Source organism: Tenrec ecaudatus, chromosome 1, assembly GCF_050624435.1.
Source record: "Tenrec ecaudatus isolate mTenEca1 chromosome 1, mTenEca1.hap1, whole genome shotgun sequence".
NCBI lineage: Eukaryota > Metazoa > Chordata > Mammalia > Afrosoricida > Tenrecidae > Tenrec > Tenrec ecaudatus.
The window spans coordinates 70,900,995-70,928,680 of NC_134530.1; the positions used below are offsets into that span (position 1 = coordinate 70,900,995).

Sequence of the window (27,686 nt, forward strand, 5' to 3'; positions counted from 1 at the left end):
AGACCAGGGTTCAGTTGCCTTTGCCAGTTCCCTGCTTTAGCTGGCAAGGCTCATTTCCTGTGAGATATCCCTGAGGAGAAGCCACATGGACCTACCCTGATGCAACCCTGGGTGCTGGAGCAGCTGTGTGGAGACCCCTGACAGTGCTGATTTGCTTACACACGCATTGATTCTGCTTTCTTCTTGCAGTCTGTGTCATTTAGTGTGTTTTATGAGATTGAGGAGGACTTTGTAGATTGGTGTTGGACATTTGGGCTGATGTCGGACTTAAGGACTTGGACAGCACTGGGATACTTCTTTAATGTACACTTACCCTTTATATGAAACTCTCTTACATACATATGAGTTTCTGTGGATTTGTTTCTCTAGTCTACTCAGACTAACACATTACCTTTTTCTTCATACTTATGGCTAGTTAACACCAATCTCTTCTTTTATACCTCTTGCTTCCATCTATTTCACTGCTGCAGCTGGAGGAGCACGGACTGGCCCTGCGGCAGGTAGGTTTTGTTTCCAGAGCATGTGACCTGACAGGCAATGACCTCTGCAGCTTCCAGCTTGGGAAGCTCGATCAGCCTGACCCCGGTGGTGGGGGCCAGTGAGTTGGCAATCAGCTTGGCTGCCTTGGAGTCTCCCTGGGTAGAGATGATGGCCACCGCCTTCTGCTGCTCAGCTTTTTCCACAACAAATCTGGCTCTTTCAGCTTCCTGCCGGGCCACCTGCTTGGCATCCACCGCTTCTGTAAACTCCTTCCTGAAGGTCAGATGTGTCAAACACATCATCCAGGATGAACCCAAAGGTGGCTGCTCGCACTGTGAGGTCATCCCGCACCTGTATGGAGACCAGTTCTCTCTGGGTGATTAGTTCTCCAGCATCAAAGTCAGCAACCATGGACTTGAGAATCTCGGTGGTAATGGACGGCAGCATGCACTCATAGTCCTCGTCGATGCTGGTGTAGACACGTGGCAGCTGGCTGGCCACTGGGTGGAAGAGGATGTGCAGTGTGATGTTGACGTTCTGTCGAACTTTGCTACCAGTGATGACAGGCACATTCCATGGTTGAGAGTGACAGTCAAAGAGGATTGGTTTCTGTACCCAAGGGATGAGAAAGTGAGTCCCTTCCCTTACTATGATGTCCTAGACTCCACGGAACCAGTCAGAGATGACAACTCTGTGCCCCACGTCCACATTGTAAAGGGCTGAGTACACCACGCCTCCCGCGGATGGCTAAGGCCAGGCTGAACTTGCTGATGACTCAAACACCTTGGCAGCCATGTGTGATTCTGTTGGATCTCCCTTTTAGCCCACTCACACCTGCTTTCACTCCGACCTCCACATGAATTACCCTGGTATAGACTTTTAAATCAAGCTAACAAACTAAAATAAGATGTTCTGTAAAAAAAAAAAAGATGTTCTGTTTTTATGTCTTGAAAAATATTATTTCATGATAATAAAATAAAACTCACTCAACTTTCGAGTGTATTCCAAATCATAGCAGTCCTGTGGACCAGTTTTCATTGGGTTCCTAAGACTAACTTTTTACAAGATTAGAAAATCTTGTGTGTCTCCCTTGGATCTGCTGGTGGTTTTAAACTGCTGACCTTGTAGTTAGCAGTCCAACAAATAGCCACTATACCACTAGGCTTCCTCAGAAGTGTCTAGAAAGTGATCATCAAAAAAATTAGCATGTACCTAGCTCCCCAAAATTATTTTGAGTAAAAGAGCCAGGCAGATTTTACAGATCACTCAAAGGAGAAGATCATAAAAGGCTCAAATTTACATGGTAATTTACAAAAAAAATAATTTACAATGAACGAAAATCTAGATTTTTTTCCAGTTGGAGGGGAGTTAACTGAATTTCCCCCATACAGAATTTAATAGCATGCCTATAGACAAGAACATCCAATAATTGTGAGGTTGTTGCAGGATTGGGAAGTGTTTTTTTCTTGTGTATCAGATAACAACTGAGTCAATGGCACCTAATTGCCACTCATAGAAAGAAGTATTTTGTATTGCTGACAGTAAAGGGCTATATTCAGATAAATTGGGAAAGTGTGCTGTAAATATTGCATTGTTTTTTAGTGGAAATAAATGTGATTTTTCTTATTCTAGATTTCTAACAATCTGTCTTACCTTTGGATCTAATGTATTTTCAGATAATCTTGACCACAAAACACCCCTCCTGTTTTCTTTATGTTTGCCATGATGACTTAACACGAGTGCGGCAAGAATGTTAGTTTATCATGTAGGCCTTCTTAAATAGACTTTAGAGTACCTGAGGAAGACTGCTAACCAGAAAGTTGGAGGCTCCAGTCCACCTGAAAGCCCCTGAAGAAAGCCTGGCTATCTGAAAAATCAGCCACTGAAAACTGTAGTTGCTCTTTTACTTGTAGGGTAGTCGTGAGTCAGAATTGACTTGTCAGCATCCGGTAGTAGTAAATTTGCTGTTCTGGAAATTTATATTCCAGTACAAAAGAAAACATTCACAGCGAACCTATTTTAATTACTATACTGTCATGATAATTAAGTTGATTTAGTAAAATTTTCCCTATTCCAGTGGTTCAGTGAGCTATGACTTAGGAAGTTTACCAAAGAAAACTTTACTGAATTATCATGAGTAGCCTTAAAAAGAAAAATTTTAAAAAGAAGAGAAAGGACTTTCATATATCCAGGAATTAAAACTAATTCAAATAAGTAACTATAGTGATCCTTTATCAGCTCATTCAGTCACTAGATCTTTTTTATTTGTGTGTGTGTGTGTGTGTGTGCACACACATACTAAAAAGAGTTCTGGAAATTCTGACTCAGTCCTCTGGAATGGTTGGGAAGTTGTCCAATTGTCTAGGCGATACCATTAGTATCCTGTATCCAATAATTTATTCTTTGAAGTTTCAGTAGTCTGGAATATCTACTATATTTCCTTTCCAGAGATGATCCTCATATTGCAGGGTCAAACTCTGGCCTCTAGTTGATTGTAGTGCCATCATGCAACAGCAGCATTAAAGGCTTAAATCATTGTGGTTAATTTATTCCACAATGCTGTTGTGTTAATTGTGAAAGGGCTAATGAGAATTACAAGAATAAAGCACTTACCAATGGAATTGGGCTGATTTTGCAGTGTGAAAAATAAGAATAATAAAGGTAATCCAAAAATGTTTTAGATAAAATGACTCCTAGAATAGTTCTTTACAGACAGAAGGTAGTGAGTGCTACATCTGATTTCTAAAATGTGGGCGAATATCATCTTTGTAGAGGGGAAAAATCTTGTTATATAACAATCTTGAGACATATACTGGGAGCAAGGAGCCTTGTGACACAGTGGTTGAGTGCTTGGCTGCTAACCTGAAAGTCAGCTGTTTGAACCCACCCGCCACTCACTCCATGTGAGAAAGAGATGGCAGTCTGCTACCATAGAAACCTATAGCTTTTGAAACCCTATGGGGTCGTATACACGGCCCTTTAGAGACATTATGAGTTGGACTTAACTCAGTGACAAGAGCTAAGTGCATACTGAGAATACACCAGCTATAAGAACAGTTAGTAATGTGATTCAGTAAATGTGTCATAGCCCTAGATGTCTTCTTTCTTTCTTTTTCTTTTTTTCTTTCTTTCTTCCTTCCTTCCTTCCTTCCTTCCTTCCTTCCTTCCTTCCTTCCTTCCTTCCTTCCTTCCTTCCTCTAGACCTTTTAAAATCATTTTATTGGGGGCTCATACAACTCGTCAATCCATACATACATCTATTGTGTCAAGCACATTTGTACATTTGTTGCTATCATCATTATCAAAACATTTTCTTTCTACTTGAGCCCTTGGTATCAGCTTCTCATTCTCAACCCATCCCCCCATCCCTCACAAACCCTTGATAATTTATAAATTATTATTTATGTCTTAAACTGACTGATGTCTCCTTTCACCCACTTTTCTCTTGTCTGTTCCCTGGGGAGGGGTTCATATCGGTTCCCCCTTTCTACCCCACCTTCTCCTTCCACTCCTGGTATCACTACTCTCATTATTGGAAAATTATACGTTTCTTCACTGCTACACTGCAAGCTGCCTGGCTTGTCTCCTCCCTGTGACCCTTCTATAAGGGGATGTCCAGTTGCCTACAGATGGGCTCCCACTCTGCACTCCACTTCATTCACAGTGATAAGTTTTTTTCTTCTTTGATGCTTAATTATCTGATACTGTCGACACCTCATGATCACACAAGCTGGTGTGCTTCTTCCATGTGGGTTTTGTTGCTTCTCAGATAGGGACAGCAGGTAGAATTAGGGTTCCTGAGAGGCACAGTGGGGATGGGGGAGGGAGGGTAAAAGGGAGATGATATCAAGGAGTTCAGGAAGAAAGAGTGTTTTCAAACTGTGAAAGCAGTTGTACAATACTGCTTGATGTGATTGAACCATGGAATAATCGGAATAGAAAAGTTTTGGTGGTGGTGAGGGGGTAACTGAGTGGATTTTCAGTTTTACTGGGAGCCTTGGTAGCATAGCAGTTACTTTTTGGGCTCCTAATGTCAAGATTAGCAGTTCAAAACCACCAGCTGCTCCTCTATTGAAAAAGCCTTTCTGCTCCTATAAAGAGTTACAGTCTCAGGAACTCACAGGGCCAGTCTACCTTGTCTTAATATAGGGTCACTAATAATTGGAATTGACTTTATGGCAGTGAGTTTTTGAGTGCTTCTCTGCCACTGCTGATGCCAAGGGCTTAAGTGGAGAGCAAATGCTTTGAAAATGATGAGGGCAAAGAATGTACAGATGTGCTTTACACAACTGATGTATGTATGGATTGTGATAAGAGTTGTATGAGTCCCTAATAAAATGTTTTTTAAAAAATGATTACAAATTCTGACTCATAGCTACCCTCTGTGACAGAGTAGAACTGCCTATGTGGGGTTCTGAGATGATACATCTCTTCAGGAATAGAAAGCCTCATCTTTCTCATGTAGAGCATCTTGTAGTTTCAAACTGCTGATCTTGAAGTTAGCAGCCCAATGTGTAGCCTACTATGCCACCAGGGCTCCTGCCTGTAGAGTACAACATAAGAAATCCTTTGGAGTAGTTCTCTACCCTATAGAATTACTATGAGTCGGAATTGATTGGATGACATACAACATACCTATGGTTTAATCTCATTTGGGAATGGATTGTCTTTGTTACATTAATGAGGATCAGTGTTAGTATAAGATGTGTTTTAAATAAATTTATCTTTTAATAGTATATAAAAGAGATTAAACAAACAAATGAGCAAACTGAGACAGGAGAAGATAGATGCCAGGCTACATGAAGATTACCCTGGAGCAGAAGTTCAAAAGAGACAAGGACCTTCCTTCCCTCAGAATCCACAGAGAGAAAGTCTTTCCTTAGAGCTGGTACCCTGAATTCACTTCTAGCCTCCTAAATTGTGGGAAAATACATGTATTGGTTAAAACAACCTGTGTGTGGTATTTCTGTTTTAGTAGCACTAGATGACTAAGATACTAGTAATTAGTAAGCATAAATATTGATGTTACTGTTACTATTGTTGATATTTAGTAGTCTGGAATTAGGTACTGTATATTAAGAATTGGGGAATCTTGGATAGAAAATTAGGGCCTAGCCATATCTATGTGGCCTCAGCTTGGCGTGTAGGCTTTTCCAATTAACCTTAGACTTTGCCAAAGCAGGACTTAGTCGTAAAGAAGTGCTAGGTTTCAGAGTGCAGCCCAGCTACCAAACAGACATACTGAAATACAAACTGCAAGAGCTGAGGAATTAGACCACTGAACACAATCGAAAAATGAGTGTGTGTAGCTACTGGGTCAGGCGAGTGTGGTATAGTAATTAGAACACTGTCTTCCAAACCACTTAGACCATGGCCTCTAATAACAAATAGATTTTCCATTGCAACCCATCCCATGTGTGTGCACTTGTAGGTTTATAAACATTTCAATAATGTAAACATATTCTTCTTACTCTTAGTATGTGTTAAGCACACTGATTTTATTTTTAATCTATTCTATTTTGCTTTTAAAAAAAAGTTGGTTCTAACTTCCTAAGAAGAGTTTATGCCCTCCTAAGGAGTTGCGACTTTAAAAAGCACTGGTTGGATTAATCCTTTGAATACTACTTTATGACTAATTTGGCATATATTGCCATCTAGATGGATCAGAGGTGTCCATCAGAGTTGGATTGGGATGAAGATCTTTCCTTTCTCTGTGGCTCTCAACAGAAACCAAACCAACGTTGATGTCGACAGGCAGAATAGTGAGTTTCTGAGACTGTGACTTTTTTTTTCATTAAATCATTTTAATGGGGGCTTATACAGCTCTTATCACAATTGATACATCCATCCATTGTGTCAAGTACATTTGTACATATGTTACCATCATTTTCAAAACATTTTCTTTCTACTTGAGACCTTGGTATCAGCTCATTTTACCTGCCCCCTCACACACTCTCTTTCATGAACCCTTGATATTTTATTTAAAAAATTTTTTTCATGTCTTAGACGGCCTGCTGTCTCCCTTCACCCATTTTTCTTTTGTCCATCCCCCTGAGAGGGGGTCATCTGTAGATCATTGTGTTCGGTTGAGACTGTAACTCTTTATGGGAGTAGAAAACCCCATTTTCCTCCCGTGGAGCAGCTGGTGGTTTTGAACGGTGAACTTTGAGGTTAACAGCACAATGTGTAATTGCTCTGCCACCAGAGTACCATTTTGGCTCTGTAGTTGCCAGTATTGAGCTCTTGACTTGATCATTCACTTGGCTTTCTTTAGACCAGGCTGTTTCCCTCAGATAGTTTCCAATGTGTTTAGGCTTATTTCCTCCTTTAAACTGTGAGTTCAATCCTGGAGTGTAATTCCTGTAACAATGGCTAACACACTTTTAGTATTTGCTCTGTGCTCAGTGGTGTTCTGTAGTATGTGCATTAATTCTCATGACAACATATATCTCAGGCACTATAAATATTTTACATATGAGGAAATGGAAGCACAGAATGTTAGTGTTTTACCCTTCAATAAGAGTTCTTCTGAAGTTTATTTTATTTAAAAAATACTTTTATTGGGGGCTCTTATATCTCTTATCACAATCAATACACTTCTCCAATGTGTCAAGCACATTTGCACACATGCCACCATCATCATTTTCAAAGCATTCTCTTCCCACTTGAGCCCCTGATATCAGGTCCCCATTTCTCCCGCCTCCCTCCCCTGCCAGCGCCCTCTCTCACGAACCTTTGATAAGTTATAGATTATTTTTTCCATATCTTACATTGTCCTCCGTCACCCCTCACCCACTTTTCTGTTATTCATCCCCCTGGGATGGAGTTCTAGGTCGATCCTTTTGATTGATTCCCCCTTTCTTCCCCTAATCCTCCTGGTATCTCTATTCTCCTTGTTGGCCTTGAGGGGTTTATGTATCCTGGATTCTCTGTGTTGTGGGCTCTTACCTGTAGCTGTGTACATGTTCTAGTCTAATCCGATTTGTAAGGTAGAATTGAGGTCATGATAGTGGGATGAAGGTAGCACCAAAGAGCTAGAGGAAAGTTGTGTGTTTCATCCGTGCTATACTTGCAGTTTATCTTAATGTCTGCTATATAAGTGTTTTTATGTATATGTGTTTTTATTAATAGTATCTGTACAAAATTTAATGAAATGGTTTTTTACTTTTATTTTTGGTAACATGCTGTTCTCACAGCAAGGTGATTAGAATCATTAGCAATTGAATAAAAAACTGCTTTGATCTTTGCCTGAAGGAGTATAGCATCTTTTGAATCGACCAAATTCAGAAGTTGAATAATGGCTTGACTTTAAGCCCTAACATTAAGGCCTTGGTACCCTCTACCATGCTTGGGTTTGATTGTGAATAATGTTGCAGAAATTCCACCTAATCTTAGCTCACTAGCTTACTGTTTTGGGAGCCTTATTATGGCTCTTTTCTCCTCTCCTCTCCTCTCCTCATTGCAGCAGCTGTTGTAGCCTGGCCCACGCCTCCTGGGTTGATAGTATTTCTGTCACAGTGTGAGTTTTCAAGTTGGTATGTACACTTTCTGCCAGCATCTTTCCCTGCTGCCAGGCCTCAGGGTTGGAAGTTGCAACTGATTTGTGAAGGGGAGGGATTTTGGTGCTTGTCACTGTGGATGGAACAAGGTGCTCTTTACAACTCTGGTTGTTGAAGGCTGAGTGTGAATGATGTCAGGCAGATCAGAGGACAGCTGATTCATTTGGGGTCTGAGATGTCTCTTTGCTGCTTCCTGGCCTCTTAGGTCTTTGTTTAGAGGATTCTGAATATCGTGCCTTTTGGAGAAAAGGCCATTAAGTGTGAGAAGCCTAGGTTTCCTCTGGCTGACAGACTGCATACCCCTTGTGTGAGAGAACTTCCTGCAAAGACGGTGCCAGTGTGAAAGAGCAAAAATTTGAGTAACCAGGAAAATGATGAAAAGGAGGCGAGAGAGATTGGGAGCACCATGCCTTCGGATTCAGTAAGGAGGCTGGGGTCTTTGATTGGAAAGTGACAATTGTCAGAAAGAGAACTAATGCCAACTAACACAGCTTTACTTGCCCGAGTAAAGACTGCTTCCTCAATGTATGCCAGGAAGAGACTGAGCTGGCTTCATTAATTCAAGGTCAAAAAAGTGGTCCCTGGCAGGGGCATCGGGAGCTTCTGATTCTGAAAATTGGGTTTGGAGGCTATTTTAGGGATTCTTAGGTACTGGAGGAACTGGGTTAACAATCAAGATAACATTTTTTTGTCTTGAAAAGCAGATGCATATTTAAATACTCTGACAAAGTGACAAATACAAGCCTCATGAATGTGAAAAGCAAATGGAAAGGAAAAATAGCTTCTCTTTTGACTAGTAAATTGCATTCTTGACCCTGGATCAAGACTTCAGATCTTCTCTTACAGAACCAAGCTAGGGTCCTTCAGGGTTTGATATGAGTTTTATTTCTTTGTTGGTCAATAAGAAATTAATTAGATGAGGATTCAAAGATGGAAAAGTACTGGGCTATTTAATGATAAATTGCTAAGGGCATTGTTCAGCAAGTAAGGGAACCAGGAGGGGAAAGAAGGGCCCTAGCACCCATTGTAGCTCAGTTTTCTATATTGAACTACCTTTGTTTAACTCATAGGAGGAAGGGCGCACACTTAGATTCTCCCCCTCCCATTCCCCCATACTGTTAATGCTTACCCAGCGATAGCATTGCTTATTCCAACAGACAGCTTTTCCCCCCACAGGCTCCATTATGGCCCTTGGCCCTTTGGTTGGCATTCAGTGTTTATGGATGGTCGGTAATAGAATTAATGATTTTACCAGACCTTGGGGAAAAATATGACTTGTTTGATGAATATAACTTAATAGAATTGGCAACTTAGGGAAAGAGACTTTATTCCCAGAGTGAGACTATAAGACTATAAAGACCACAAAAAAAAGAATGTCTTCATCAATTAAAATATCTTTTAAAGTAAAGGTGACTTATTTGAAGAGTGGTAATTAGAAGCAAAATCAGGAATTTGGTTTTCATAGATTTTTACAATCTTCGTTATGTCTTTATCAGAATGACTAAACCTCCTTTTATGTGATAAGATCTAAAATGGCAATATTCTGTGTAAACATTGTTTCACTTAACAAGTACTAATGTCTTGTTGCATGTTATAATTAGCTGTAACTTGTGTTTCCTGGGAAGATTATTTTAGAAAGAATTCTTTAGAAAAATGAAAATTAATTTTTGAGAGATATTAAGCCAAATTAATGTTTTTACTTTTTAAGTTAAAAAAAAATTGAGCATACCTGTAATTTTAAATACTTAGCTGGCCTCCCCTCTTCTGTTCTATTTCTAATCAGAAATACACTGAAGCTAGTTACAGGAAGAATTAGTAGGAAGGTGAAGGTTTCCTTTGAATACATATTTGGAAGTACACAATTAGAAGATCACTAAGTTCATATTTGAGAATTTAGCAATAATAATATATGAAACCAGCATTTTAAACACGGTTTAGGTGCTTATGTAATACTTAGGCAACTTTTTAAAACCTCAATTATAGTTAATGAACTGTACCATATCTACCAGTGATTAACAAATGTGAACTAAAGTTTTACTGCCTGTCTTTTCAGTTTAATGATCTTATTTCTTTAATAGTCTTCCCTTAGCCTTAATACATCAAAAAGGTTAGATAATATTTTGAGAGGAAAGTATTACGAGAAGAAAAATTTAATTAAGGCATGATTTTGTATATGACAAATTTAAATGACATTATTTGATATAATCATTAGTCAAAAAGTGCTATAGGATTAATCCACCGAGCTTTACTTTAGTGGACATGTGCCTATTTCTCTGGGCAGTTTTACTAAGTCATTGAGCATAAAACATTGCCTGTTCTTGTTAACTGATGAATTGTATATACTTACAATGTTTGATTTATCCAGAGTTAATTTTTAATACTTTGAGTAGCCAGAGCTTAAGATTTTGGTTTTAATTAAGTGGATTCAGTTTAAGTTTCTGTTGTCATTTTGTTCTAGCATTGGAACTGAGATATGCTATTTGAAAAACTTTTTTTTTTTCACTTTTCTTCATCCTCTTGCTTGAAAGAATCCACTTGAATATGTTTCTTCACTGAGAAACTATTACTGATCTTGTTTTTTTGTCTATTGTGGTGCCTTGTCAGAATCTCTACTCTTTGCCGAGGATCTGAAGTAAACCAGCATATGTTTTCACCCACTTCGGCTCCAGCCCTATCCCTCACTAAAGTTCCATTTAGTGCTGACTGTGCATTGGCCACTTCTCCTCTTGCCTTTTTCCTGAACCCACAAGCTCACAGCAGTCCTGGCAGCCCCTGTTCCAGCCGCCCACTGCAGTGGAGGTAAGGAAAACTGCTGTGACGTGAATGTGGGCCTTGGTGATCGCTTCTGACCTAATAGTCTTGATAGGGTAAACCCATACCTAATTTTTAAATTATGAGGAGTTAAGAGTCATGAACCTGGCACAGAGAAGACTAAACAAACTATAAAAAGATTGCTACATTAAAATTTTTAGGCGTTAGAATAGCATATCAGTACTTCAGACTAGTTGTGTGCTCATCCAGATGTTGGATAGCCTTGTGATCATTTGAGGAAGAAGCATAGCATGACAGGATGCTAGTGCTTTTTAGAGGTTAAATAGTCCACACTCCCACATTTAGATGATCATGCTTTAGAAAATATGATTCCAAAATAGGTTAAATTATTTGTTCAGGTTGATGAAAATAGCCCTACCTCCCATTTCTTCCAGTCTTCTTTTTCATATATTCAATATTTTTGAGTACTTATTATGTGACAGGTATTGCTCTATGCATAGAAAACAGAGAGCGTGGATTGAAATTAATAAGTAAATAGATAACAGATAGTCATAGTACTATTAAGATAAAGTATGATAGGGAGAGTAGAGAATGTGTGGCTAAGTGTTGCCATTTATATGAGATGATCACACAGGTCCTCAAGGATGTGTTGATATATGAGCAAAGACTAAAGGAAGTCACAGAGCCAGAAAGGAAAAAGATGGAGGAATAGTGTATCAGGCCAAGGTATAGTAAGTGTTAAGTGCCTGCTTAATAAGTGTGCCTTGTGTGTTCTTAGTGCAGCAAAGAGGCCAGTGAGGCTGGTGAATAAGGTGGTAAGTGGTGGGGAATAAGGTCTGAGATGTGGGCAAACCACATTAGTAAAACTTCAAAAGCCATTTTAAGGACTTTTGCTTCTATGTTAAATGAGATGAGAAACTACTGGAGGATTTGAAGTGGAAGAATGACTTGATCTGACAGATTAAAAGGCTAAGGGAATAATCTGTGTTTGAACTTGTGGTGGTACAGGTAATATGTGGTCAGATTTGGGGTTACATTTTGAAAGAATTGATAGGATTTATTGGTGGATTGGATATCTGGTTTTAAGATAAGTTAAGAATGATTTAAACTTTTGAATTGAACAACTGGAAAATTAAAGTCACTGTTAACAGACTAAGAAACTGCAGGGCATCATTAATTAGACATTTAGTTAGATCTCTAAAGAGAAATAATTAGAAATCATTAGCATATAAATGATAATATAAAGTCATTTGGTTCATCAGATTATTCAGTGAGTGATTATTCAGAGATGAGATGTTAAAGGATTGTGGCCTGGAAAGTTGGGAAGACAGTGAGGAAAGCTTGAAAAGTAGCAACTGTCATATAAGAGTAATAAGAGAGTGATATTTTAGAAGCCAACCGGAACAAAAATAAACAAGGAAGATGTGATTAATCAATGAGTATTTTTCAAGCTTTTAGTTAGAAAAGTAACCCCAGAAACTAAAATGTAATTTGAAGGATGATTTATTGTATGGATTTAAGTGGTATTATTTGATACCTTATTATTGTTAGGTGCTGTCGAGTAGTTTTGGATTCATAGCAAATGAGTATAGTAGAATGAAACACTGCACACTGCCCAGTCCTGCTCCCTCTTCACAATCGTTGCTATGTTTGAGCTCATTTACAGCTACTTTGTCATTCCATATGGTTGAAGGTCTTCCTCGTTTTCATTGCTCCTCTACTTGACATATTATGGGATTGTTTACCATTCTCCATGGTAGGACTGTGCGAACTCCAGGGAGTGTTCCATCTGCTTCTTTTCTTGGATAATTTTCTTACCCATGTGCATTGATCTCTACGCAGCTAAAAACAGAAACTAAAACCTTACTCCACCCCCCTGCCCCCGATTTCTAGATTTACCACACCAGAGGGGCAGAACTATTAGTCAGAATCAACTTGATGGCGGTGAGAGTGGTTTGGTTTTTGAGAACTCTTCCTGTATAGCTCTATCTTGGCACTCTGCCTCGCAAGTTCTAGCTACTTTGTTGTTGATGTTGTTAGATGCTGTTGAGCTGGCTCTGATTCATACCAACCCTTTGTACAAACAGATTGAAACACTACCTGTCATCCTGATAACTGTTATGTTGGAGACCCTTGCTGTTGCAGCCACTGTGTCAGTTCATTTTGGTGAGAGTCTTACTTTTTTTCGCTGACGCTCTACTTTACCAAGCATGATATCCTTTACCAGGGACTGGTCTCTCCTGATAACATGTCCAAAGTATGAGACATCATGCCATCTTGCTTCTGAGGAGCATTCTGGCTATACTTCTCCAAGACAGATTTGTTTGTTCTTTTGACAATCCATGGTACTTTTAATATTCTTCACCAGCATCATAATTCAAATGTATCAATTATTCATCAATCCTCCCGATTCAGTGTTCTGCTTTCATATGCATGAGGCGATTAAATTGACATATTTTTTCTCTTTAACACTTTAAAAGAAGTCTTGTGGAGCAGATTTTTCCCAATGCAATATACCATTTTATTTTATTAAATAACTTTTTAAAATTGTGAATTAGGTGAGGATTTCTATTTCTGACCATCAATTTTGTGTTGCACACAAAATTGTGTGTTTCAAGCTCCCTTCACCCCTGCCCAGTACCTTCTTCCTTTGCTTTCTCTCCTTCCTGGTGTGGATTACAGAACACTTTCACCCAGGTTCATACCAGTCTGGCATCTAGCCTATTGTTTTTTTCTTTCCTCCCTTGTCCTCCTTCCCTTGGCAACATCCAGATCTGTTTGTTTTGGACTGAAAGCCTGTCTTGTCTTTTCCCCTATAACAATGGCTCATATATTATTTTTCCTTTTGTGATTAATTTCACTTAGCATAAAGACCTCTAGGTCCATCCATGCCCTGAGGTACTTAGTGGTTTCATCATTATTTTTAGTGGTGTGTAGTATTACACTATGTGCAAGTTCCAAAGTTTCCTTTATCTGTTCTTCCACTGGCAGGCATTTGGGTAGTTTCCATCTTGCTGTCGTGAACAGTGCTGCAATGAACATGAGTGTGTGTGTATCTATTCATTCTATGGCTCTTACTTCTTTATGCCCAACAGAGGTATTGCTGGATTGTATGGAATTTCTATTTCCAGTTTGAAGTAGTGCTATACAGCTTTCCACATGGTTATGTGTATTTACCGCCCCATCAGCAATGTGTGAGTCTTCCATTCTCTCCACACTTTCAGGATTTGTTGTTTTTATTTGGCTGTAATTGTCAGTGTAAGGTGGTGAGATGGATAATCCCAAGTAAGTTTATTTTATAGATGATGGCACTCACTATAGCACTCAGAGGTGAAGGAACTTATTAATAAGTGGTAGAACTAGCATTAAGCTTTATAGACTCTGCCTGTAACGTCTGTGGTTGTTTTTTTTAAACATGCTGCTGTATTTCTGATGAAAATTTGTTATTGTGTATTTAATTAGCTTAACAAACTTTGATCAAACATTAAATAGTTTCTAGACCCTGTTCAAAATAACTTTAACATGTGTGGAATTTGAATTTCTAGTCTTGCATTATCAACTCTGAGAAAATTTCTGTTTGTTAAAGCCAACTACTTATAGTTCTATTGTAGCATAGTAACTATTTTATATATATAGAAGTTTAGTAAGCAGTATTACGCAGTAACTAAGATAGTAACCTTGTTTAATGAAGGCCCCTATGTAAGAGATGGGAATCAATATTTATTGTTCTTTCCTTACCCTCTAATAAAACATAACTTACATCGTTCACTTTTGTTTCCTTTCATCACCACCAACAGCCACCATCCAGTAACTTTATTTTGGTCTCTGTGTTCACACTGAGAGTTAAGGACAGAACCAGTACTTTGTGAATGCAGCAATGAACAAAGTCCTGACCATGTGCTGTACCTGTGAATATTAGTGATATGAAGTAAATGAGCAAGTACAAATGGAAAGAAGAGAGAAATGGTTTTGTAGACAATGCAGATGAGTAAAGAGCTAAAGTTTTAGTTACTGGCAGCGAGTTTGACCTCTGTTTGGAAATAGGTGACCCAGGAGACAGGGAACTAGGATCCCCACACTGCCACCTTTCAGTGTCTGGACTGAGTTTCTTATCCCCTTTGGAATACAGCTACAGAACCTTTGGCTGCATTACACCAAAGGGCTAGAAAACAGTGTGTCCCTTTGCATAGTGGTGAGAACCAGCCCTGCGCAAACTCCCAAGCCTTTTTATTGCTTTCATCTTAGTGATATTCTTATTACCTTTAATTTTCACCACCACCACCCAAAAATAACTTGAAGGACAACTAAGACATAGTTTTTAAATGATTCTGGCTCTTACTGTATACCGTATATATTTGTGCATAAATCGGATTTTTCAGCACATTTTAATGCGGTTTTTGTGGTAAAATTAAGTGCCTCAGCTGATACCAGGTTGGCTTATACTCAAGTATAATTATTTCTTTCTTGAAGAGAAGGCATAGGTCTGTTCTAGTCAGACTTTAGTGCAAAGGATACTATCTGTAAGGTATCTCCTATGGGTATGATCAGCCTTAAGAAGAATAATAGATACGATTGTGATGAGTTAGATTAATTAACCTTTGACCTTTAGTCAACTTGCATATCTTCTAATATATACAAGGGGGTATCCCCTGCCCCCCAAATGGAAAAAATTCCACGGGGCAGTGCTGTCATAGTACGCATTTTTCCCACTAGGTGAGCATCGAGCAACTTGCTATGAGTTAGTGCACCCAGTGGCATCAGCTGTGAAAGGTCCCTCTGAACACAGTGAATATTTTCATAAAAACATTTTCACTCGAACCTCATTTTTTTGTGATGCTGATTTAAGAGAAGAGTGTGCAGCTGTGAAATTTTGTTTCCTGCTCAGGAAAAATGACACAGAAATTGTTGTGATGTTCAACACAGTTCACAAGGACAGCCTTATGGGAACAACTAAAGTGTACAGGTGGTTTTCTCCTTTCCAAAAAAGGTGAAATGTGGATTGATGACAAAACTTGTTCTGGACATTAGTTAACTTCCAGAACGTAGGAAAACGTTCACAAAATTCATGCTCGAAGACTGACGACGGATCATTGAAGAGATGGAGAAATTATCTGGACTATCTTGGCGTTAGATTCAGTGAATTTTAATGAAAGATTTGGGAATGAGAATGGTCGCTGTGAAATTGTCCCTCGAGTTCTGACTGACCAGGAAAAAGAGCGTCCAGTGTAAAACATGCAGTTCTTGGAAAGAACAGCTTCGAAGCAACCTAGACACCCCCCGCCCCACGAGATTATTACTGGTGATGAGACATGGTGCTGTTCTTATGACCCCGAAAGCAAGCGTCAATCAAGCCAGTGGAAGACACCATCATCACCTCACCCAAAAAAGCTCATCAAGTGACATCAAAGATCAAGACGATGCTCATTTGTTTTTGATGTTAGAGGGATTGTGCATTTGGAGTTCATTCCACTAGGTCAGGGTTAATCAAGCTTTCTATTTAGAGGTTCGGAAAATATGTTGTGACAGTGTGCGACAAAACAGCCCTGTTTTATGGCAGACTGTGGATTGGCTTTGTCACCATGACAATGAATCTGCTCACAAAGCCCTCAGTCAGTGTACCAGTTTTTGGGAAAAAATCAGTATGCTTCTCTTGCCCCATGTACCTTACTCACCTGACCTTGCTCTGTTGGACTTCTTTTCTTTCCACGAATGAAGAGGAACATGAAAGGACAGTGATTTAGTGATGTAAAAGAGGTTAAAAATATATATGTATAGATAAAACAATATTTTAAGGGTTCGTGAAGGTGGCAGGTTAGAGGAGGAGGGAAAAGAAGAACTGATATCAAGGGGCTCAAGAATAAAGATGATGCCTTGAAATTGTTCATGTCAATATCTGTACATATTTGCTTAATATACTGGATGTGTATATTATAATATATATGAGTCCCATTAAAAAGACATTAATAAAAATTTAAAAAACGAGGAAGGTGCTGTCAGTCATCCAAACAGATGAGTTTGAAAAATGTTTCCAAGAATGGAATTGCTTGGAGGCTAGTGTTCTGAGGTTTTTTGGGTACCCCTCATATCCTTCTAGCCTATTGCTTGTCACTCAGGCATGGATGGGTAAGTGCATTATAGGTATAACACCACAGGAATAAGTGCCAGAGTCTGGGGTCCCTGAAAAGAGAGGAGTTTATTCACAGGCACAGTTTTAGCCTGCTGGGGATAGAACTTTGATGTTGGCAATTTTCTAGCTCATAGAATGACTTAGGTACAACATCCATTTTGAATGACAATAATTACTGCAATAATTTTGGTGGTGGTGGTGTGTAAGGGTCCTGATTTATCTTACTTCCCACTGCACCGGAGTTTCTTCTCTAAAATTTCTAGCAAAAAAAGCGATTCAACTTTTGCATAAGTATCAATAATAACAAAACTTTTACTACTGAAATTTGCAGTCATTGGTACTAATTCAGTAGTCTGTCTCAAATGAGTGAGAGACTTTCTTTAGACTTTTCTACCACAAAAGGACAGGTGTTCCTTTGGTCTTCTTCCAAAACTAAGCAGCCTTTGAAAGCATTTCATGGTAGTCAGGATTATCTCCTGCCACAGAGAAAGCACTGTTTACCAACACCTGCTTTTCTCCTTTTCCATTTTCTAAACAACAGCTTTTCAAAGTATTCCAAAAGAGGACAATCTCACAAATGTGTTCTTATACTGACCCTTCTGCACACCAGTTGTAGGAAAGCTTCTTAACTTAATCTTCTGACTCTGTTTTCTGTATCATTAAAATGGGGGTAATAATATGGCAATGATTGTTGTAAGGATTAAATGAATTTATGCATAAACTTGCTTCCTAGTAGTCTGGGTAGCTACTAAAATAACTATTTAACTACTACCACTGTGGGAAAGCTCACCTGTTGCTGATTCACAACACTTTCTTGCTTTCATTAATTTTCCTGTTATCACCACTGATATTATTTTCCCATGGGAAACTCTAGGAATCATTTGTTGTTTCGTCTTGCCTGTGGAAGCTTTGTTACTGGCCCAGTAAGGGAGTGACGGCTAGATGGCCCTCTTATCCTAACATGCAGTCTCAATAATGGTGGCTGCTGACAATTGGCTGGTTGGGTTTCATCCGGACATGGACTACAATGAGAAACACTGAAAATACACTTAAGAGGGTTATTTTTTTGTCAGCAAGAAAAATCCATCAAAAAGAAAAGACTGAAGATGTTTCTCTCTCCTGTTCGTCTGTAAGAGAAGGAGCCACTTGAAAGGGTCTTCAGGAAGAGGCCCTTCCTCTTAGGGAAGGGAAAGTGTTTCCTGATGAAAGGTAAAGTGATGAGAATCACACTAGCTATGATTTAAAGGAAATTTTGTGTGGCATAGAATATTCTATAGCTTCTGGCATCAGCTGACGTCAGAGAAAAGTGCAGTTTTGTTTGGCACCCTGTCAACATTTTTGTTTTATTTGTTTTGTTTGTTTTTACCCCTTGGCTTAAATGCAGGAAATTGAAGGATTTCTAAGATGTTTCTGCTTCTTAAACTGTAAAATTTTCTCACTGAAATGTAGACTTCCTTTTTAGAACTTAGTATTACAGAAAAATTCCCCAAACATTCAGAAAATAAAGAATAATATTATATCTCTAGCATCAATGTTATTAATTGATGACCAATATTATTTCATTTATGACCCCATCTCTGTTATTTTGAAGCAAATATCAGATATGTAATTTTGTCTATATTTATATTTCAAAAGATGAGGATTAAAAAACCAAATTTAGTTATCATTTATTTGGTGGTGGCAGTTATCAGGAAATTTTGAGCAGGTGATTGATGTGATCTTTTGATAGTTTTCTTTAAATGTACTACTAAAGTTTATATTTGAATCATGAGTAACAACAATTAAAATGAGAATGATAACTGTTGATACATTATTGTTTGCTATAAATTTCTTCTTCAGCCCCATCATTCCTTTTCTGTATTATTATGTTAAAGATATTTCAGGAGAAACAAACAAAACAAAAGAAACAGATCCAAGAATGGGTTTGGGGTTCCAATTTAAGAACAATTAGTTCTCCCTGAAGATACCGTTTGGGGAGAGCGGCCTTTCTGACTCACCTGCTTGAAGACAAACCAAGAAGGGTGTGCAACAGACCAGTGATTGGAGCAAAGCCACGAAGTCCCAGAGGAATTTCCATTGTAGATGGGGGGCAGCACTTGGCAACCCATCTGAACTGGGTAGGGTTTATGCACAAGGGGACCATACTGGAAGTCTAAAGATGTAATGGGCGGGGGTGTTGGGTGGGGGGCACTAGACCACTCCATCCCTCACTGCAGGTATAGCAATGGAGACTTTTAGGATACATACTTTTCGGACAGGACTGCTGAAGACCAAAAAGGGTGTATGTGTTGTTTGATAAGTATGAACCGGGATATGGAACCCTGAAAGAAAAGGCGTCTATACTGGTGGATTATAACACGTTTGTCTCTCTCTCTAACAAAGAGATATTCATCTGCTCTGTGTCAGGATCCATGATAGATTTGTGACTACTTGTATGATCTTTTTTACTTTCTTTTTTTGGTGTGTGTGTTTATCTATACTAGATAGACACAATAGGCAATCCTATGGAGACAGCCACAGGACTGATGGTTCCTGGGGAGCATGCAAGGGGAGGAGGCAGGGTAGGAGAATGGTGACCCAATAAAGATGGTACAGGGGAATAGTAAGCGTTCTAAAATGGATGGCAAAGAGGATGTAGCTTTTCTGGTCATGTCTGATCAATAGAATTGTATCTGAGAGGAATTTCTGAGAGGTGAATAATGGATAAACATAGTGGGGCAGGAGGAAGAAAAATGAAAGAAAGGAAAAAATATATCTAGGCATACATATATGTAAATGTAAATGATTTGAATATAGGTTATTTGTTCATATATATTTATAAATGCAAATTCACCAAGGAAGAGATGGACTTTGAGCCTTTAACTTATCTTACCTCGGAACAAGCAGGTTAGTTCCAATAATGTGGCACTGTATGATACCTTCTTGACACGATCACTGAAGACAAAATGGGTGCATAAGCAAATGTGGTGAAGAAATCTGTTGGTGCCCAGCTATTAAAATAAATAGCATCTAGGGTCTTAAAGAAAAGCTTGTAGTCAAACAAGTAGCCATCTAGCAGGAAAGCAACAAAAGCTACTTGGAAAAAGCACACCAGCCTGTGTGATCATGAGGTGTTGACTATGAAAAGATAATCAGGAGTTCCAAACCAAGCTACCAGATTGATGTGAAGGGGTGCAGGATGTAGTGGAAACCCAAAATCTACCTGCAAGTTAATTGAATGAGTCCCTCTCAGAAGGGCCACATGAAAGGATGATAAATCCAGGGTGCAATATAGCAGTGGTGAAATACATACTATCCTCTTGTTCTTTAATATTTCCTTCCCTTACTATTATGGTTTTTATTTCTTTTACCTCATTAAACATGTTAGACTTGTGTATGTTCATTTGTAAAATTAAGATAATTGAAAACATGAAAGTCAAGATACATTACCTTTCAGAAACAGTAACAGGAGTAATGGTGCCCTGAGGGAACAAGAAGCGAGGGAGGGGAAATGGGAGCAGCTGATAGCACTGATGACTGTATAACCCCACTCAAGGGGAGTGAACAACATGTAAATGGATATATTGGATAGTGTGAGATGCGGCAAAAATAAAAATAAGGGTTCCTGGTGGGGAGGGAAGGGATAAAGGGGAGCTGATATCAAGGAGTTCATAAAGAAAGAAAATATTTTAAAACTGGTAGCAATTGTACAATACTGCTTGATGTGATTGAACTATGGAATGTTATGATAGCTGTAAGAGCTCTCAATAAAATGATAAATCATTTTTATAAAGAAAAGATATTAGAAACTAAAACAAACTTGGGGAAAAAAATAATTAGTCCTTACGTCATGGCCCTGCTTAATACTTGCCTTCAGGAAGGTATCACAGAAGATATGGGTGCTATAGCAAAATATAGTGAAAAAATTAGATAGCGCCCACCTATCCGATAAAATAGCATCTGGGGTCTTAAAGGCTGGTGCAATCTAAGTGAGATGTCAATTAAGTCTACATGGAAGAAGCATGCCATCATTAGTCAACACAGGATTTTAAAGCACATAATCTGACTTGGAAGGGGGGAATCCGATTTGCAGACGGTGGGAGCCCAAGATACATGAGTGGGAACTACATAGGAAATAAGCCTCCGGTGATCTTCCTCTGTCCATAATAGAGGGATGGGAGGAAAGTGGTTACTAAACAGTGCACTGGAGAGATGACTGTAGAAGATCAAAGGGATAAACCTGGCATGAATGGTAAAAACCTTGTCAGCAGATCCCCCTTCTGGTACATGCTGGGACCTGATCTGGCTTTCAACATTTTCTGTATTTTGATTTTCATTTGTTCATATTAGGGTTTATTTCAGTTGTGTTATGTTATTGGGAGTCGCCGTCTTGGATTTGTGTTACATGTTTTTCTTTTTTATGGTATCTGCAACCCAGGATTGATTGATGAACCTGTAGGGACAGCAAATATAATGTGGGTTTTTTGGGGTGTGTGGGGGTCATGGGGGAGTAACAGTGGTGGTGGTGTGAAAGAGAGACTATGTCAAGGAGTCTAGGAAGTAAAATAATGTTTGGAAACTGATGTAGCAATTATACAATTCTGCTTGATGCGATTGAACTATGGAATGATGTGATATATGTATTAACTCCCCATTTAAAAAAGAGAGAAAAGAGGTTTTAGAGTATGTGGAAGTGTTTCTTTAGTGCTTTATCCATAGATAGGCACTAAGACAAACATTTGACTATTTAACATTTGGATTTATGTACAAATTTGACTTAAAGATAGATTTAGAGATTGGGCTTCATTCTTAACCCCAGGCCCACCTGTTCTGTTGTCGCTTGCAACAGCTTTAGTCAGTTAGAACTCTGGGAAAGTCAACTACAGTAACCTTATTACTTCTTGCTAGTTGTCATGTTTCCATAAATGGTCATTTTTCTCCTACCAAATTAACTGCTGATATTGACTCATTTCTGGTTCTAATGAGGTTTGTCAGTCATTGACTATATTTCTTGCTTCTACTCTGCTTTGACAAACTATAAGCCCCACAAGTTCCTCAGTATAAAAAGATGAATTCTTAAGATGAACTTTAGAATCATCTAACTTTTCCTGAGTTGAATAGGGTGGGGGTGGGGTGGGCAGAAGGTGGTTGTTTGGTGCCCTTGTATTGATGATCACTCATCTTGCCACATGTGTAGAGAGAAGAATGTATGTGACCTTTTAGAAGCAAGTCGCTAGGTCTGCCTTCTAAGGTGCCTCTGGTAGGTTTGTCGAACTACCAGTTATTCAACCAGTAGTGGAGTGCTGAGCAGTTTGCACCATCGAGAGACTCCAGGGGTGAGAAGAGTGGTGAGGTAATGTTTCACAATAGATAGGCGCTTGAGCTTAAAGACCAAGCAGGAGTTACGAAAAGAACATGGAGGTTACATCTCACCTCCTTTGACTCCACATGGGAGAAGGAGAATCTCCTTCTATTTCTGTACTATTTCTGTACCCTACCAATGTACATTCTGAAAATGAAATTAGTAAACAATTCCATCTAAAATAGCATTAAAAAAACCCTAGAAATAAACTTAGCTGAAGAAATATACTGAAAACTACAAAACATTATTGAAAAAAAGTAAGGCAACCTCACTGTCATTGTGTCGTTTCGAAAGGATACCCTGTGATCAAGGGTTAGAAGGCTCAACATTGTTAGATGGAAGAAATTTTCAAATTATCCACAGATTTAATATAGCTGCTACCAGAATTCCCACTGCTGCTTGTGCAGGAATCCCTGAGTACAAATGATTTTCAAATCATTTTCCAAACATCTTTCTACTTCAGCCCTTGGTATCAGCTCCTCATTTTTCCCTCCCTCATGAACCCTTGATATAAATTATTATTATTTTTCATGCCTTACACTGACCAATGTTTTCCTTCACCCATTTTTCTGTCCCTCCCTCAGGAAGGGTGTTATATGTTGATCATTGTGATCAGTTCTCCCCTTTCTCTCCCCACCTTCCCCTTCCCCTCCTGGTATTGGCTGTTCATTATTGGTCCTGAGAGGCTTATCTGTCCTGGGTTCTCTGTGTTTCCAACTCTTACTGTACCCATGTACATCTGTGGTCTAGCCAGATTTGTAAGGTAGAATTGGGGCCACGATGGGGTGGGGTGGTGGAGGAAGAAGCATTACAGAACTAGAGGAAAGTTGTATGTTTCATCTGTGCTATACTGCACCCTGATGGGCTCATCTCTTCCTTCGAAACTGTAATTCTTTATGGAAGCAAAAAGCTTTGTCTTTCTCTGAAGAGTGGCTGGTGGTTTTGAACTACTGACCCTGGGACTAGCAGCCCACACACAACCCACTACACCACCAGATAGAGTTGCTTTGCCTGACTCTGCAAACATCCACTACTGCCATTTTACTGGAATAAACGAATCAAGGCCTGCCTTTTATCTTTTAGGATACTCGGGAGTTAGTTGGTTGGAGCCTGTTGAAATGGAAAAATTAGCAGTTCATTGTCTTGGATCTCAGCTCAGTCATGGCATCAGTATCAGGGTGCCTGACCTTTTTTCCCCTGGCAGCTGTTACAGATTTGTCCAGTGAGATTAGGTGTACCTTCATACAAGGCATGCAATCTAGAAATATGATCTTTAGTGGGAATTTTATTTTAAATAAGATGGAAAATGAGATTAGAATTCATTATCTGTCCCTACAGTTATAAGAAATTTTTATTTTCATACACAAGATGTTTAGTAGACATAATTATTGGTATATGTAAGGGCTTTTTAAAAGATCATAGAAAACTAGGATCCGTTCATTCTACTAGCTACAAGCTTTTTGAAGCCCTTTCATAGCTTAGGTGTACCAAATATGCATGCATTCTCAATTCTTGTAACAAAACATACTCCTCCACCCATTTATTTGACAAATATTTATTGAGATCTTGCCATGGGTGGTGGTTAGAGTTTATGACAGCTTGCACCTATGTGAAATCATAGGGGTAGAGTCCAACATGTCAGGTCACAGCCTGTTAATATCACCTTGAGGTTGTGACCTATTTTATAAGAATGACACTGGGGAATGCTCCTCTACTTGTCCTTCTCCTTCCTCTGCACCAGGACTCTGCGTCTGCATCCAGGGCTACTGACCCTGGGAGCTTTCGCCCTCCCATCTTCCCACCAACCTCGGATCCCCGTGACTCTGTACACACAGGCCTGTGATGTCCCTGGTTTCCACTTGCTCCTTATTTGTCATTGACCTGCAGCTCTGTGAGTCTGAAAAGGGCTTTTGTTAGCTTCACACCCATGGACTTAAGTTGGACTGGGCTGAGATGCCTTCTTGTTGTAAAATTACTTCTTGATCTACACATATGAGTGTCACTTGTTTTGTTTCTCTAGGCAACCCAGCCTAACACACAGTGTGAGAGGCGAGAGGCAGTGTTGTAGGCATCGAAGACTGCAGCAGTGACCAATTATACAAAACTCCTGTCTCCATGGAGCTTATTTTCTAAGAATATGCAAAGCACATAGTAAGTTAAGTGATGATATGTGTTGTGGGGAAATGTAGGAAAGGGAAATAGAGAGTTTGGGGTGATAGTACAATTTTTAAAAGGATGGATCATCAGGGAAATTTTTGATATGAAGATTATATTTGTACAAAACCTGAGGAAGATGAGGGAACCTGAAGCTTCTTCAGGGAAGAGAATTATAATCCAAGGAATTATAGTTCCAGGTCTGTTTGTTGACCTTTAGGAGTGTTTTCCAGTTGAGTCTGATGGGGTGCCACGCCCTGGCCTCACCATCTATTTTTGGTATCCCTGGGGACTTCATTGCTTTGCTCATAGGGTCCCACGCCCAGGCCCCAAAGTCTATTTTTTTTAATCCCCGGGGACTTCTTGCTCTGCTCTCCTTGCTGCTCTGTTGCATGCCCTTAGTGTTTTGCCCTGGTGTGGTGGAGTCAGATCAGACACAATTCCCGCACTGTGTCTCCAGTGTTGTCCCCCATAGCACTATGGGTCCATGAGGGGCTTCGTGCATCATGTCCCATGATGGGGCTGGCCCTGTGGTCCTCTCTGTGCATTGACTGCTCTGACCAGTAATAGTGTTCTCGGGGCTTAGCGGGCCCAGATATATTCCACACTCTCTCCTTTCCTCTTTCATTTTCTTCTGTGTGTTCTAATCAGACACACCCTTCTCCCCAAGCGGTTGCTTCAGTGCTGTCCTCTGAATTCCTGTTGGGGGGAATGGGGGATAGAATTAATTTTTAAAATTAATTTATTTATTCTATTAACCAGTTTTAAAGTAGCATTTGTAATTTAATCTCCATATATTTTCCCTTTTGATTTTGTTATTGATTCTTAATTTTGTAGCATTAAAATATAAGAGAATGCTTTGTAGTACTTGAATGTTTTTTAAGTTTATTGAGGTATGCTTTGTGGCCTACCATATAGTTAGTCTGTTCTGGAGAATGTTCCAAATGTCCTGGAGAAGAATATATGTTGTTCTGTGGTTAGGTGGCGTGTTTCATGTATTTCTATAAGGTCAAATTAATTGATTGTGTTATTTAGTTCCTCTGTGTATTTGTTGAATTGTCCTCTTGCTGTGCTGCCCTTCATAAAAAGTGGTGTGTTAAAGTCTATTATTGTAGAATTGTCGATTTGTCTCTTAAATTTTTTTAGTTTTATCTATGTATTTTGAAACTCTTTCATGGGGTGCTGTGGAAGTTACATAATCTGGTGTCAGTTTGGGACTTAAGAGTGAAAGGGTGGAGTCTAGTCTGTCAATCGGGTCATAGCCAATGAAGCCTCAGTGTGGGCATGGACTTCCTCTGAGGAGTCTGAGAATTCCTGTATTTCTTATTTGGAGGTAGGAGACACTTTCTCTCTCTTGACTCTCCCTGAGAGACGCTCTACTGACAAGACATGGCACTACACTGATAGACCCTGTGCCCTGGGAACCAGGGAAGCCATGGGGAAACCTCTGTCAGCGCTGAGATGCCTATAATGCCACTGGATCCACAAGGCTTCCCAGCCACTGGCCTGTGATCTTCCTGCATTCAGCATCATTGCCTGTGTTTCGTGGGTCTGAAGAGGACCTTATAGATTGGTATTGGACATAGGGGCTAATGTTGGACTTAAGGACTTGATCTGGACTGGGCTGGGCTGGTTTCTCAATATTCAATTGTTCTTGTATATAAACCTCTTTCTTATTCACCTGAGTCTCTATGAATTTGTTTCTCTAGTCTACATGGACTAACACGGGTGCATACGTATCATGGCTGTGTCCATTTGTTTATTTGAACTTTAATCGTTTTATAATGTCCTTCTTTGTTGTTTAGGCTGATTTTTGCCCTAAGGTTTATTTTATTAGAAATTAATATTTCAATACTGCTATTTTTGACTGCTATTGGCTTAATAGGTATTTTTCTATTCTTTAATATTCTCAAGTTTTGTCTTTGTGTATAAGGTATGTCTTTGGTAGACACGATATTGATGTGGTCTGTTTACTCATTCATTCAGCTGCTCTCTTTTTCTTGACTAGGGCATTTTGTTCAACGACATTCAGAGTAATTATCAATAGGTATGAATTTATTGCTGTCATTTTAATGTGTGGTTGGTTGCAGTACTGCTGGTTTTCTTTGTTCCACATAATTTTCTGTCTTGAGTTCATTTATTTCACTGGTAGTATTTTAGTGTTTACTAAATTTTCATGATTTTTCTCATTATTTTGATAAGATTTTTAGATTTTCTGTGAGCAACCATATATTAACTACTTTTGAGTTATAGTCTGTTAGAACATGCCCTTTTTAGCCATAATTTTTTATTGTGCCATCAGTTGGTTGCGACTCACAGCGACCTGACGTAACACAAACTGAAACACTGCCTAATGAGCCGATCCACAGTCACCGTGTCAGTCCATTTTGTTGAAAGTCTTATTCTTTTTGTTGCTGCCCCTCTACTTTACCAAGCATGTTGTCCTTCTCCAGGGACTGGTCTCTCCTGACAACATGTCCAAAATACATGAGGTGAAGTCTCACCATCCAGTCTTCTAAGGAGCATTCTGGCTGCACTACTTCCAATACAGTTTTGTTTGTTCTTTTGGCAGCTGTTGGTACTTTTAATGTTCCTTACCAGCACCATAATGTAAAGGCATCAGTTTTCCTTTGGTCTTTCCTAATAAACCCTCATAATTGTGAGCATTGTCACGGCCATGGCAACACATTATTGAAACTGGTGTAGAACTAGAATACTGTTGGAGAAATAGTTGGTGTCAGAGTTGTTTAAGAAGGATGGAGCGTGGAGCCATGTCTACCTCTGCCTCATGACAATAGGGAAGCCATGAGAGGTGAGATACAGATCCCTTGCCATTTTCTGCATCTTTCCAAGTTCTTTTCTATCTTTAAATCTATTGGACTTTCTCTTCATTTGGAAGTTATATAACCACATTATTCTTTTTATTTTGTAATTATGTTCATTATAAATTGATATATTGTGTGCCCTATGTTTAGTCTTGTAGACTTGTACTCTGACCCTTAGTGACCCTATGCACAACAGAATGAAACACTGCTCTGTCCTGTGCTAACCTTATACTTGTTCCTATGCCTGGGACCATTGCTGTATCCACTGTGTCAGGTCATCTCATGGAGGGCCTTCTTCTCCTTCACTGCCCCCCACAGGATCACCTTCATGGACTGGCTTCTCCTGACAATATGGTCAATGTCTTAGTATTATTGGTTATCTTTTTTTCTTTTTGCCATTTGTTTATTTTTTCTGTATTACTCTTTTA

The 27,686-nt window shown here is 39.2% G+C and overlaps 1 protein-coding gene and 1 pseudogene across 8 annotated transcripts in view; one reads left to right on the forward strand and one right to left on the reverse strand.

Annotated features, from left to right (window-relative positions):
- The window catches only part of MAST2 (microtubule associated serine/threonine kinase 2), a 188,963-nt gene that overhangs the window by 109,300 nt on the left and 51,977 nt on the right, over window positions 1-27,686 (forward strand). For 5 of the 8 annotated variants that reach the window (XM_075555633.1, XM_075555636.1, XM_075555639.1 and 2 more), the window contains one exon: window positions 10,644-10,838. The exons of the other annotated variants lie outside the window; for them this stretch is intronic. In XM_075555633.1, coding sequence (XP_075411748.1) covers window positions 10,644-10,838 — 195 coding nt within the window. The remainder of the gene's footprint in view (window positions 1-10,643; window positions 10,839-27,686) is intronic. 8 annotated transcript variants of the gene reach the window in all.
- Window positions 459-5,132, reverse strand: LOC142428924 (prohibitin 1 pseudogene; annotated as a pseudogene).